General features: G+C 42.8%; 1 protein-coding gene across 1 annotated transcript in view; it reads left to right on the forward strand.

Annotated features, from left to right (window-relative positions):
- The window catches only part of rimbp2b (RIMS binding protein 2b), a 106444-nt gene extending 91763 nt beyond the window's left edge, over positions 1-14681 (forward strand). The window contains exons 20-29 of the mRNA XM_080894877.1: positions 1304-2080; positions 3171-3279; positions 3831-3956; positions 5299-5480; positions 7502-7670; positions 7850-7912; positions 8245-8348; positions 10269-10340; positions 13184-13318; positions 14202-14681. Coding sequence (XP_080751003.1) covers positions 1304-2080; positions 3171-3279; positions 3831-3956; positions 5299-5480; positions 7502-7670; positions 7850-7912; positions 8245-8348; positions 10269-10340; positions 13184-13318; positions 14202-14228 — 1764 coding nt within the window. The 3' untranslated portion in view covers positions 14229-14681. The remainder of the gene's footprint in view (positions 1-1303; positions 2081-3170; positions 3280-3830; positions 3957-5298; positions 5481-7501; positions 7671-7849; positions 7913-8244; positions 8349-10268; positions 10341-13183; positions 13319-14201) is intronic.
- The last annotated feature ends 248 nt before the right edge of the window (positions 14682-14929 follow it).

Consider the following 14929-nt stretch of genomic DNA (forward strand, 5'->3'; position numbering starts at 1 on the left):
CTGCGTTAGCCGAATCAGCCTCCCTACTCTCCCCACCCTACCTGCTCCTCCACCCCTGCCCCTCGAGCTCTGCTTTATTCTTCCCAGGCTGATCATATGGCTGTGTATACATAAGCTGTACAAGATGCATGTGAGAAGGAAAGGGTGTAAACAAATCCCCCCCCCCCCCCCCCCCAAAAAAAAAAATACAGTGTTTTCTTTTACCATTTGCATTGCATTTGGATGCTCGATTTACTGTACCAGACTAGTTTTACAAGTGTTGAAAGTCAAAATGTTAAGACTGTGAACTTGAAATGCAACTATTAATATACTGTACTGTATCAAAGGGTCATGGCATATCAAGTGCACATGGGAATCTCATTTAAGTGAGTACTTAAATGGAAATATCCACTTTTGTTTATGTCTGTCATGTCCTAATGTTTAATTTGAATGTTATTGTTAACATTGTCGGCACATGATCCCGTCTTCATTTGGTCTGTCAGCGGGGATGTGTGGAAGACAACTTGATATCATGAAAGAAAAGCATTATTATAAGAGCGAGAGCTACCTGTACTGTATTGGCTGATCTTTTCTTTGTATTATAGCAGAAAATCACTACAGGTTCGGTTAGCATACCACTGATTTTGTCCAGTAAAACCTGTAGATCAATGAGGTGTTAATGAGGGGTATATACTGGTGTATTAACTCTGTCTGTGCGCCAGTTCTTCATCTCCTTTTTGTCATCACATCTATGTGTAAATCTCTGCTGCACATTTTTTATTCTCTTTAAACATTTAGATGTTGTAAAGCGATGTGAATACGCAGGAGGAGTGCGTCCACTCAGCTTGGCATTGTTCTTTTGTTTTCTTCTCATTTTTTGCTTTTTAAAAACTTCATCTGCTCATTTCATCCTTATAAATGTTCCCACCGCCCTCACCTGTAACACTCACAGCGTCCAGTACTTTCATTCGTTTAAATGTTTTCCATGTGTAAACTCTGTGTCCACTTTTTACGATTTAACGCTCCATCTTAAAGCTGTGACAGATTCCTGTTCAGAGCATGCCATTTCCTCCTCACGGAATGAGACTGCATGTCTTACCACATAGCCACAAATAACTAATTCTGTCTTTATTTTGTCTTTCCCCCCCATTTGTTCTATTCACACACTGTGTTGTTTCCTGCCTGTTCTAAAACCTTCGAAAAACTTTACAAACCCCCCCCCCTCCCTCGCAAAAATATAAACTGAACCGTTTACTTGAACTGAACTGTGAAATTGTGGGATGTTGAACCCCCCTCCTACCCCCAACCTCGGTCGCGACTGAAGGCATATTACAAGCGTCAGGACTTAGCTGAGGAAAGAGACTGCTGGGACCTCCAGAGGGAGGTGGTGAAGCAGAAGTCGCTCCGCAGCAAGCGTCTCCACAGCATCCCCGAGGTGGCCGAGGAAGAGTCGGACAGCGTGGACAGCATGGGTCAGCGTCTGTCCTTCGAAGACGGGGGGCGACCGGGGACGCCGCACACTCAGCGGAGGATGTACCCCCAAGACGCTCACGTGCGCAACCATCTCACCCCCAGCAAGAGCACCCGCTTGCAACGCCAACGCTCTTCCCCTCGCTTCACCGACAGCCGGTACTGCTACAGCGCCGACGACCGCAGCTTGGGACGACCCAACCGCCAGAACACCAAGAGCCCTGACAGCGGTTTAGACTGCGGCAGTGAAGAAGAAGGCTCTCTAGGGCGGGGCCATCGAGGGTACTACGCTCACGGGAGCCCCATGCGAGGACCTGTGCGCATCATTCACTGTGAAGGCCCCGTAGAGAGGCGGGCGCTGGCCATGGGCCGGAAAAGGACTCTCACACGGCAGTGCAGCGTGGAGGAGGAGTTCTCCGATGTCCCAGTGATCGCGGCCAAGTCGGTACACACGGGTGATTTTAGGAACAGGGAGCACTTTGGGCCCGGTCGGGATGCTGGGCCGCGAAACTACTCCAGGGAAGGGGCCCTGAGCGAGGGCAGGCTGAACGAGCTGGACAGGGTCTATTACAGCCCCCACAGGGAGGCTAGGGCCCAGTCTTTGTCCAGGCTCAACCGGGACCAGGCGCTGGTGTGTGATTCAGACTTTCTGATGTACTTTCCATCAGCAAGCTGCAGCCATTCTGTTTTCTTAATGTTGTGTGTTTGTTTTTTTGTTTTTGTTTTCTTTTTAAGAGACCCCCCCTTTATTTCGTTTGACTTTCTGTTTTCCTCCATTCTTGACAGTTTATCACATGGTCATGGTTGGTCTCATTTGATGTTTTATTTTGTGTGAATTACTTTGCTTGTATTTCTAGTGTTCGGTGGATTTTATAAAGTAGAACTTTCAAATTACCTAAAGGCCATTTAACAAAGTTTTGACTTCTCATGTCTTTGAGGGGAAAGGCTCCATGTAAAGGAAAGTCTCTGTGCAGTGCATGGGGACATGCTGCTCCTCTGCTCTCCCCCGCCTGTGCCTTCTTCTCTCTGCCAGCTGCAGACTTCATACGTTGCTCTCCATGTCTCACCCTCTAGAGCTCCAGCCATCTTCTGCTTTCCATCACTTCACATACAAAAAAGGAGGCCAATTCAAGACTTTTAGCCTGTTGGGATTCATTTAAGCCTTCATCTCTGTCTTAAAATTCTTCTTCATCACGACTTTTCACGTCGTTTCAGCTGATGTGATCCGAAGCCACAGGCTAAAGGCGTTAGTATCTTTTGCTCATTTGACCGCAGCTTCCCAAAGCTCATACTCGTTCTCTTCCCACTCTCGCTCTCTCTGTTCTTTCACCATGATTTCTGTCTCTTTGTGCCATCATTTGCTTCCTTTTCTCATCAAGGTGCTGACATGCACAGAACAAAACAAAACAAACAAATGGTCTTTAGCTTAACATCTGACCTTTCCCGAACCCCTGTCCATCTTGTTGTGTTGGGGGTTGATTTGATTTACTTTTCTTTTGATGGTTTGATCGGTTTCTTTACCATTATTATTATTTTTTCTATTATTTTGCCTTCCTAAGGACAAATGGAAACCACATCATTTGCTCTTATGTTTTTGTTTTTAGTTGTTTTAACAGGATTGTGGGGTTTCTTTTTGAAATATTATTTTAAATGTTTACTTGCCTGCAGGTTGTAGGTGAATCGCGGTGCTGACTTCTTCTCTGTTGTTTTTCACTCCTAAGATCATTGGGAACTCGCCGTCACATGGAAGCGCCGATCGTCTGGACCATTCAGGGAGGAGGCCGGTTCACATCGGCACCCCTCCTCAGCGACGACCTATCCCATCCATTGGTTAGTGAGGTCACCACATGAGGATCTCCACCTGCAGGGCCACTGATGTTTGTGCTTGTGATTTATACCATGTCTTACCCATATGAGCCGAGCTGTACATCTCTCCCATAGAGCTTAAACAACCACGTAGACCCCCCGTGTTTTTTGTTTTGTTTTGTTTTTTTGTTTTGTTTTTTGAGGGGGGTGGTGGTGTTTGCACACCCTGTAGCTGTCCATCCTCATGAGCTGGATTTGCCAAATGTTCACATGCAGTTTTGCAGGAAAGTTCACCTCAGACACGCCCCCACTGTCCCTGTGTTTACCGTGGGTTAACATGTTTCCATTACCAAGCCAATCCGACCTCCTCGCAAACAGTGCAAGCATTGCTGTTTTACATCCAGTGACTCCAGAGTGAAAACCTGTTGCCTTGTGCACCCTAACCCCACCCACCCACCCCCACCTCAGGGTAACCTCATCATCCTACTGTCTCAGCATGAGTGAATGGGCCATGGGGTAGAGCAGAGTGTGTGTGAGGGGGGATCTCTGACCGTTGTGATTGGTGTCTTCTGTAGAGATCACCATGGACAGTAACAGTGAGGGGAGTGAGGGGAACCTCTCACCCGTCAAGGAGGATGTTTACTATGGCAGTGTAGCTCGGCGCAGGATATGGCGATCTATGTCCTCAGAGGATCAATATGGTATGTGGTACAGCTTCTCTCCAAGATGACAATTCACCTTGACCATGCCAGAAAAGCCCAAGCGCTGTTGTTTGAACACATGCAGTGATGTCGCGGTGGTCTTTGTTCTGTTCTGGACAGCTGCTTTGTTTGGTTTAGTTTAGCTTAGCTGAAAAAAGCTGACGGGGGAAGACAAGACTGGCCACTTTTTCCTGTTGCTGGAGAATGAAAATCCCTTCCCTGTATGTACTCCTAATGCCTTAAACCCCAAGAAACCCCAACCCACCTATCCTGTCTTCCCATCTACCTTCCATGTCCAGCCCACTCTCCAACCTGCTGCAACTTAGCAATGCCTTTTTTTTCCCCCTTCCCCTCCCACCTTATTCTTTCCTCGACCTCCTCTTTTCCCTCTCCCTGCCTTTATGAGACTGTAGCCCCTTTTGTACGTTTTTGCATGAGCTGTTTACAGTACAGTGAGAAAGACGGACACACTACTGGATGAATTATTGCATTCCTGCTTTGTCCGTATCACTCAGGTGCACATTCATTACTTCCGACTGTTGAAGCACATTTTACACCACCCAAATGGCATATTTCAGTTGCTAAGCGGGAAGTTGTTGCAATATTTCCGAGCCATTTTTTAGACTTATAATCTGCCATTGTAACATTTAACATGGTGATCCATGAGAAGCATGAGGAACTGATATCAGATTCATCCTTTCCCCCTCACTGTCCCTGATATCTATGCTGCCAGGAGCTGCTGGGGCATTTGATGTGTTATCACCCATGTGAACGTGCCTCCTTGCCCTTTTCCTCTGCACATTGTTTCCAGATCTGGCCTCAGAGCATGACATTACACCTGTGTTGTTGTGGGAACACCCTCCTCATTGTGTCTGAACTCATGAAAGCATGCATGCTAATCAGCCTCTGCGAGATAAGGCAGTGAAACAGCAATGAGCAACAGTGCAGTGTTACTTGTGTCCTCCTGGTGTGTATGGTTGTTCAGCTTCCCTTGCACCCTCCCAAAACTGCCTGACACGCATTTCCTGCCTGTGTTGTGTTGTTGTGTGACGTTTGGTAACTGACACGCCAGCAAGCAGAGATGTGTGAACAAAGAACCCCGGTGTGTTTCGATCGTTTCGTTGAAAAAAAAAAGGGCCTGGTTGTTTTCCAAGTTAATATTATAACCAAGGTAAAATTGTATTTATCGCATTAAACCCCTGGCTCCTTTTTCACACATGCATCTCATCGCCCGCTCCCCTGTCAGCTCTAACAAAGAGACATCTTCTGCTCTCATTGCCTCTACAGCCAACGTGGCTGTATAAGGCTGGTAGTAGCAGCAGAGGCCTCCTCTATGTTTCAGACGGCTATGGTGGGCGCAGGCACGGGCGGGGACGGCGCTCCCCGGATTACTACGAGGAGTCCGAGCCGGAGGAGATGACCCGTGTGTTTGTGGCTCTCTTTGACTATGACCCCCTGTCCATGTCTCCTAATCCCGACGCTGCTGATGAGGAGCTGCCGTTCAAGGAAGGCCAGATCATCAAGGTGGTAGACTGTCTCTTTAAATACGTGCATACCATACAGACATGGTGGGGCAGTATTATTGGCCGATATTAGTTATTGGCTAATCTATCAATATCAGCATTTATAACAGCTAATGAACGAAAATTAAAAAAATCAATGAAGAAATGGGAGAAACACCCTTCAGCCATATTTTGAGTGATGAAGTTGCATAGTTTGTCCACCAGAGGGCACTCCCTTTTGTAGGGCTGTTCGATATAACATAAAAACATCTATCGTTTCATTTTACACTATCGTTTGTTTCGTGGTGTCGCAAAATAAACTGTTTACAGCAACATCTTTTCATAGTTTTTATGGTCACTGTAGTGGCTATATTAATTTCTTAAAGTTCTCTCTTTCTCTTATATTTAATATAACCACACTACGGACGGACAAGCGACTGTTTTTATGCGTTGTCGTTAGCAACAACGACGGTAAAACCATCACGTGTCCGCTTGTTTATTTTCCACATAAACCTTTCACAATAAAGCTCAAGATCCTGTTGAGACTTTTCAAAATAAACTGAACCACGTGAAAGAGTATGCAGAGAGTTTACGGGTGAGAAGCAAAAAAGAGCCGTCAGGTGCTAAAACATAAACCTTAGACTCAAAAGTTACAACAGGCTTTTCCCCGCAGCATGCTGTGTAATAAATACTCACAATGAAAATGGTGGCCGTTACAACTTATGTCAAAAATTGTATAGTTTCATGCATCGGTTAAAACACTCGACTCCAGGTACACGACACCCAGCTGGAAACACTTCCAAGTCCAGCTTCCTGAGATTCACAGAACTTACAGACAATGTTAAATTTTTGTGATTTATTTAGTTATCGGGACGATAGATGTCTTATATCGGGATATAAGAGTGTGGTCATATCGCACAGCCCTACCCCTTTGGCAACACAACAACCAAGGAAGGCTGTCTGAAAGAAAAAAGGATCAGCATCTATCAGTATATTGGATTTTAAAATCACCAAATATTGGTATGCACCTTATCCTATATCAGTCATCCTTTAGCTTCATAACCCCCAATTTTTTGTTATTAAATTCACCCACCTTTAAATGTTGTTGCCTTTAAATAGCAATCCGGTCTTTAAGTGATGACGTGATGAATCCTGCTTCCGGGTCCAAACTACTCTGCGTTAATTAAGGCTGATGTGTTTTTAACATATTTTAATGCTTTGTATCTTCTTCCATTTAATCTCCTAAAAATGGTCAGTGATCACTGTCGGCCTCTCTGGGTTTTTATTACCGATATTCATTTTAAAGTTCAGTTTTTAAAACCTTACAATGTAACTACAGCCCAGCCCATGCAGCAGTATATTAATGGCTAACCTTGTATTGAGGATAGATTATCTCAGTTGTTCTAGTGACTGAAGTTTGCCCGTTTACAGCATCCTGCCATGCGATTGCATTTGTCCCTAACCATCGGGAACCCTCAAGTTAACTTTTATCAAGTGGAAAAAAGTTAGCGTTTATCCTCCAGCTTCACTGTTTATATTATGCTAGCAGAGCTGAGTCACTAGCGATCACATAGCACATCATTAAATACCAGCTAGCACAACTTCAGCAACCCGACAAACATCACTGCTGTTTACTTTCCTGTCTTCATTCATGTTGAAAGTGATAGCAGAGCTGTACGTATGAATTTGTTTCAGAAATCTCTGTCTGAACATGATATATTATATTTAGATGGAAACTAGCGAGCTAACTTCCTGCTAACTTTGTTAAATTTAATCAATTGTTTTCATGGATGCCTGGATGTTAAACTTAATTGTTACACCTGGTAGAGCAGCAACACTGATCATTTTATTAGAGATGAAAGAATTTAGACAGTTTTTCAACTCTCAGTGATGCCGCAGTGATCGTTTCACTTGGGGACCGGCAGTGGAGTTTGGGCCCAGACACGGCAAATGGCGTCAGACTTAAAGACCAGATAAGCTGTCCACTCCTAATCTGTCAGTTTCATGGTATCTGCCCTTTGACTCTGATACTTGTTCTTTTAGGTGTTTGGGAACAAAGACACGGATGGTTTCTACAGGGCAGAGATCCGAGATCGAGTGGGTCTGATCCCCTGTAACATGGTCTCCGAGATCCAAACAGAAGACAATGAAATGATGGACCAGCTCCTTAAACAGGGCTTCCTCCCACTTAACACTCCTGTGGAGAAGTTAGGTGAGACATGTTTTTCTTTTCCTCCTAAATGACCATCTGACTTTTCTTCTTCCTTCTGCCCTGATAACCTTTGTGTCTATCTAGCCAACTTAATGATACACTGGACTGTCTTTTACTGACTCGCTTCTCCTTTCCTCTACTCTCCCTGCTTAATTATGTTTTTCTGCTTTCCTGTGAAGTGAACTGTGACCGTTTCAAAGATGGCCGCTCAATAAATCGCAGGTCCAGAAAGTCCAAAAGAGGTCTGTGTGCAGCGAGATGCTCTTAAGCTCTCCGCTTCATCTTTACTGCTTGTTTTTCACTCTTCACCATCTTTATTCATCTGTGGGCTAAATTTTTGTACCCCTCTTGAAAATGAGCTGGTATATCTCAAGGGGTTTTCCAGATATAATGATTTTGAATACATGTATTATATTTTCTGTCATTCTAACATGGACACACTTTAAACTGAAGGCACATGGTCTTACACGAGCATTATGTATGGTCATTGGTCATCACACCCAGTTCCGTTTTTACATTCTTACCAGTGATTATTCTTGTCTCTCTATCTGTATTCTGCTTTTCTTCTTCTTAGAAAGAAACAGGCGAAGCGGGCGTCAGCAACCGATGTCCACGCGAAGAATGGTGGCTCTGTATGACTACGACCCCCGAGAAAGCTCCCCTAACGTTGACGTCGAGGTACCGTTCCCCGCAGCTCCAGCTTTCCGCTATGTCTCAATCATTGTTTGTCACATAGGCGTAAAAGCAGAAAAAGCACCAAATATTTTGAGTCATGCAGGCAATGAGAGATTATATTCTACTATTAATGCTAGTATTTTTTCCAAGGTTTAGCATTTAAAGGAATATTTTGACCGTTTGAGAGATGCTCACTGTGTTGAAGAGTTGCATGAGAAGATTGATTCTACAGTCATGTCTGTCTGTTAAAAATGAACAGACATGAGGCTGCAGGGAGGGATCCACATATTTCTGGTTTCAAAAACAAATCTGTGTCGACCTTTATTTATCTTAGGTCACGTTAAGTATGCTCATGAGTTTAGGTTTACCACCATCTTGGCTTTTAGGAGCTTCACAACCACACTTGAATGAGAGGGCGAGGTGCTAAATTTCGGAGCTAACTTTTCAACAGGTTCCTAAAAAAAATGGAGAAAAATTCCTTAGATATCCAGTTCACTGTGTAGCGAGCTGTTATTTGTCAGATAATTGGGTTAAAGGCATGAAAGGTCCACTTTTTTGGCTTCAGTTAGCTTAGGTAATCCCTGACAGCTGCGTTCAGTTGAAGCACATAAGCCCTTAATCACGCAGAACTGTAACCCTTAATGTGTTTAGTCATTGCATTTAATTTTTTGCTGCTGGAAACCGATCACAAGTAGCTGGTGGCAACCAACTGGTTGCCCACCAACAACACTCCCTTTCAGTTGTAAAGCAGCTGCCAAGTTTATGTGTATTTCAGTTTAATTGAGTTTCTTTGTGTGCAGATCACAGTTAATTGCCGTATTATTACAAACAGATTGGATGCATTTGCCTGCTTCACCCTATTCAGGGGGAAATTGACAGCAGACTGACTCGGTGTCATTGCCATTTTATTGCCATCTTGACGCGCCTCCTTTTGAAGACGTCAGCTGACTGCAAGTGAAAACTGGTACCTGTATTCGAAGCAGATTACTTGAGATTGCAAGTTCACCGTGTTCAGTCGCAATAATTTTGCTCATCCTGTGGTCTTCAACCACTGTTCTCCCATTAAAAAATGTGAAACTACCCATTTGTGGATTGGCTTCATATTTCAGCCCTGGAGACGATTGCTCACCTGGCGCCCTGGTCTTATTTAACAGACAGATGAAGTTGTATTAATCTTCTTGTTAAACTCTTTAAGACAAAGTGGAATTATTCCCTTATTATTATTCCCTGGATAATATGTGCACAGGTGAGGTTATCTGAGGAGTTAGCGCTGTGTTAGCTTGTGCTGTCTTTTTTTTTTTTTTGGCCCCTCCCCCCATTTCACTTACTCTCACCTTTCTATTGGCACTGCCACCGACACAGTATGAAGGCAACAGACTGAATGAGGAGGTGAGTGAGGGTTAGGAGGGTACGGTATTGTCTGCTCTCTGTGTGTTTCTTCCCCCCCACCCGTTTGTTGGAGTGCAAAAGAGGAGGTGGGCTTCGGATGCCAGGCCACGGCCCTCTGTCCTCTCCTCGGTGATCATGAATTAAAGCCCCTCACATGCATTGCCTGAGCCAGCATCTCCCCTCCTTGGTTTGGTCTTTTGTGTTGACCGCTCTCCTACATATTGTGCACATGCGCTGTTTGGTTTATGTGTTCTCCAGAATCCCATAAAAGAGATGTGCCCAGTGTGCTGCAATCCTGTCTTCAAAGTTACAACATTTGATGCATTAACAGTTGCAACAGTCCTGAGTGCTGAGACTGAATTGACACTAGTGTTTAAGATGCATCACAGTGATTTGGAGAAGGAAGCAAAAGCATTTCAAACTCATGACACTGCCCGAGAACTGGATGTTTTGGAGAGTGCTCGCTTGCTGTGACGGACAGAGATGGGCTAAACATGTCGTAATGCTATTTTTTTTCTTCTTCTTCTTTGACAGACTGAACTGACTTTCTGTGCCGGTGATGTCATCACAGTTTTTGGTGAAATAGATGAAGATGGATTTTACTATGTAAGTACACAGAATTCACATGAGCTGACCAGAGGACAAAGCAATACGAGGTTTATGGACAAAAAAAAGTGATTCAGCTAAAGGTTTTGGGGCACTTTATAAATTAATTTACCGTATTTTTCGGACTATAAGGCGCACCGGGTTATAAGGCGCACTGTTGATGAACGGGTCTGTTTTCATACATAAGATGCACCAGATTATAAGGCGCATTAAGCGAAACAAAACAGTCAGATAAGTCAAACTTTACTCTACTCATTCTTCTTGCTTCCTCCACTTCCCTACCATTAACTGATTAATGTTGAATTCTCTTGCAGCTGCTCTATTGCCATGTTGTTGCAGTATTTTAATGACTAACCTGGTATTGTGGCTGGATTATCTCAGTTGTTCTCCCGGCTGAAGTTTGGTATGTTTACAGCATCCTGCCATGCGACTGCATTTGTCCCTAACCATTGGGAACCCTCACGTTAACTTTTATCGAGTAGAAAAAGTTAGCATTCATCCTCCAGCCTTACTGTTTATGTTATGCTAACATAGCTGAGTCGCTAGCGATCACGTAGCACATCATTATATACCAGCTAGCACAACTTCAGTAACCGTACAAAAGTCACTACTGTTTAGTTTTCTGTCTTCATTTATGTTGGAAGTGATAGTAGAGCTGTACGTTTTAATTTTTTCAGAAATTTCTCAGAACATGCTATATCATGTTTAGATGGAAACTAGCGAGCTAACTTCCTGCTAACTTCTAACTCCATTAAATTTAATAAATTCTGTTTTCATGGACGCCTGGATGTTATTTAATTGTTACTTAATTGTTACACCTGGTAAAGCAGCAACGCTGATCATTTTGTGAAAGAATTTAGACAGTTTTTAACTCTCAGTGTTCGTTTGACTTTGGGACCTGAAGCGGAGGGAGTTTTGGACCCAGATTATTCCGCAAGGTTCTTGACTACGGTAGCCGTAATGCTCCGACAATCCATCAACCGGTGCGGCTTCGTAGTTTACCAAAGTCGTACTAAAACATTTTTTGACAGATTGCCGTGTACCACATAAAATTGGTTCGAGGTCAGTAAGCACAACCAAAATTCACACATAAAGCACACTGGATTATAAAGCGCACTGTTGATTTTTGAGAAAATTAAAGGATTTTAAATGCGCCTTATAGTCTGAAAAATACGGTATAGAATATGCTTTACTGTAGCGGACTACCTTTTGTCTACAGGAACCAATTTGCAATTACAATTTTTCATGGCGGATTTAGGTTCTGTCTTCATGTAATCCCAGACTGAAGCCAGGCATTGAGATCTTGGCCAGATTTCTCACAGCTGAAGATGCTTCTTTAGGTGTCAGTGATCAGATTTCTCTCTGATACAGTTATGCAAATGATCAAATCAATCAATCATAATATTGTTTTCTTGTGAAAGAACATCCTGTCAAACACAGGAGGGTTCTCCTGCAGTTAAAGGAAAATGATAACACGCATCTAAAAATGGTTATGTGAGAATGAAGGAATATAATGAAGGATTAACTGGCCTAAAACTGCAACAGAAGAACAGGCTTGGCAGAGAAGGAAATTAATAGTGAGGAAAACAACCATCAACCACTTTATTAGGTACACCTTCCTGTATCAGGTTGGATCCTCTTTTTTTCTCTAGGACTGCTTTAGTTCTTCGTGGCACAGATTCAAGACGATTCTGGAAATGTTCCTTAGAGATTTTGGTCCATATTGACATGACAGCATCACACAGTTGCTGCAGATGTGTTGGCTGTACATCCATGTCGTGCACCACATCCCAAAGGTGCTGTGATGGATTGATGTCTCCTGACTCTGGAGGTCATTTGGGTTCAGTGAACTCATTGTTGTGTTTCAAGAAACCAGTTGAGATGATTTGAGCTTTCTGACATGATGCATTATGTCACTGGAAGCAGCCATCAGAAGATGGGTACACTGTGTTCATAAGGGGATTAGGATGGTCTGCAACACTACTCAGGTAGTGTTTAAATGATGGTGACCTGATGCTAAGCGACACCATTGCACCACCACCAATTTGAAGCGTTGATACAACGCAGGTCTGATTCATGCTTTCATGTTGTTTCTGCCAAATTCCGACTCTACCATCAAATGTTGCAGCAGACATTGAGACTCATCAGACCAGACAACATAATTATATTCTTTTGTTGATCAATTTAGGTGAGGCTGTGTGAATTATAGTCTCAGTTTCCTGTTAGAAGTTTCCTTGCTGGAGTGGCTGCCAGTGTGGTCTTGCGTTTTTGAAGCCCATCTGGTTGTGTATCCAGAGATGCTTTTCTGCATTTGCTGGTCATAACCAGCTGTTGCTTTCCTCATCAGCCGAATGCAGTCTGGTGATTCTCCTCTGACTCCTGGCATCAACGGGCATTTTCCCCCAGAGAACTGCTGCCCACTGGATATTTTCTCTTTTTCAGATCGTTCTCTTTAAACCCTAGAGATGGTTGTTGGAAAAATCCTAGTAGATCAGCAATTGTTTGAAATCCTCAGACCAGCCCCTCTGGCATCAACAACCATGGCAGGTTCAAAATCACTTAAAACTCTTTTTGTCCTCAACCTCCGAAGCTCGTCTTGACCCTATCTACATGCCTTTTAGCATTGAGCTGCTGTCACGTGATTGGATATTAGATATTTGCGCTGATGAGAAGCTGAACAGGTGTAACTAATAAAGTGGCTGGCGAGTGTTCCTCAAGTTTCTCGGTTTTACTGCTGCTAAAATTCTCCATCCCTGCTACGCGGAGAAAGGTTTAAAGCAAAAGGTAAAAATTGAAAGTTAAATACACCACAGTGAGTCTCGCTGTCCTCATGTACTCCACAGGGTGAGCTCAATGGACACAAGGGACTTGTTCCTTCCAACTTTCTAGAAGAAGTGCCTGATGATGTAGAGGTTTTTCTCACTGACTCACCATCTCGGTACCCCCAGGACACTCCAGCACGGATAAAGACCAAAAGGGTACATGCTCCTTCGCAGTACTAGCGCTCTGTCATCCATTTACTGTTTTCAGTTCCCTCTATCTCCTTTAGTTTTGTGTCTGTGCGTGTGTGTCTCATTGAGCAAAAAGGGATTTCTGACTTTATAGCATTACACTGTAAATAAATAGATGTCTAAGAAATCGATGAAAAGAAAAAAAAAAAGAAATTTTAAGACAGAGGTATTTTATTTTTCATGTTCACTGCTGTGGGTGGGAGTGGGAGTTCTGCATTGTATAATACATGGATATATTGTATTCATAAAGCATTCTCAATGAGAGTAAAATTAAAGGGCAAGAAGCTCCTGTGACTTTTTACTTGTCATGTCATGTCTGGGAAAAGATCCGTTAATACCTTTTTTTGCACATGTGTATTTAGCATTCTGACAGATGCTTTATGAATATATTCTGTGTTTGATCTTAAGTCATTTCTAATAGAGTAAATAGTTTTGTTGTACTGAAAGATGAACTATGTAGTGTGTAGCTCAGCATGGTATATAGTCCAGATGCATGAACTCTTGATCATTTTATATAAAGATGAGTCTAGTGTAGTTCAACTTTTTGTATCTGCTCCTGAACACCTTGTTTTGTAAATTGCTTTCTTGTAAAGTAGCACGCAAAGGTCACTTAGCCTATGTTGCCATCAGAGAATCATTTCAGAAGTAACTCTTTACTAAATGTAAATATGTGATGTTATTTTTGTGTTTTAACAAATAATGCAATTGTTAAAAAAGAATATATTAATAGGTGTCATTAGATATTTCCTTCCTTGTGTTCTAATTTGCCATTGTCATAGTGCAAACTATTGAAATGCCATCACCATATTTTTTTGTTTTATTTCTTTTCCTCACCTGCTTGGCAAAACAGAAGAAGAGTGTTCATTTCACACCTTAAAGGCTCTGTTTCCGTCACGTAAGTGAGCAACTGAGGATACCAAGATTACGCTCCCCTCGTCTAATGCAGATGTCATGGGTACCCTTAGTTTCTGGTATGCAACATGTATACTTTGTATGACATTCCTGTAGGTTGTTTTAGGAAACTTCTCTGTGTTACCAAAAAACTTGATGCTGTTTGTTGGTAGGACATAGAAACCCTAGCCAATGCATTAGACAAAAAAAGGTGTGGTATCTTCAGTTGTTTCTCTGAGTGTTGTACATGACAATGTCCGTCTCCTGAAGCAAGGCTCCTGCTGTAAGTCATGGTAAGCTAAAAGGCCATTGTTGCACAGCGACCCTCAAATCTGGAAAATAACAGTTCAAATTAGATATACAGTAAAATCACGGAAAAGCAGAAAATCGAGCAATTCTATGCAAAACCACATTCACAAAAATAAACATTTTAAACAAGCTTGTTTGGTTTTACACTTCAAATTGTCACGTTTTTTCTTCTTCCTGTAGCCAAATTTAGGATGGGTTTTGTTATTATTATTATTATTATTTTGCCTTTTCTTGTTTGTGATCTGGTTTTCAAATCAGTCCTAATCCTGTGAACCAAGATTAGCTAGTTGACGACCAAGAACTGGTTCTTAATTCAAGTGAGACTATGCAACTTTTGCTGCACAGCGACCACTGCAAATGGCACTGAAGGTGCCGTGC

Source organism: Rhamphochromis sp. 'chilingali', assembly GCF_963969265.1.
Source record: "Rhamphochromis sp. 'chilingali' genome assembly, chromosome: 10".
Classification (NCBI taxonomy): Eukaryota; Metazoa; Chordata; class Actinopteri; order Cichliformes; family Cichlidae; genus Rhamphochromis; species Rhamphochromis sp. 'chilingali'.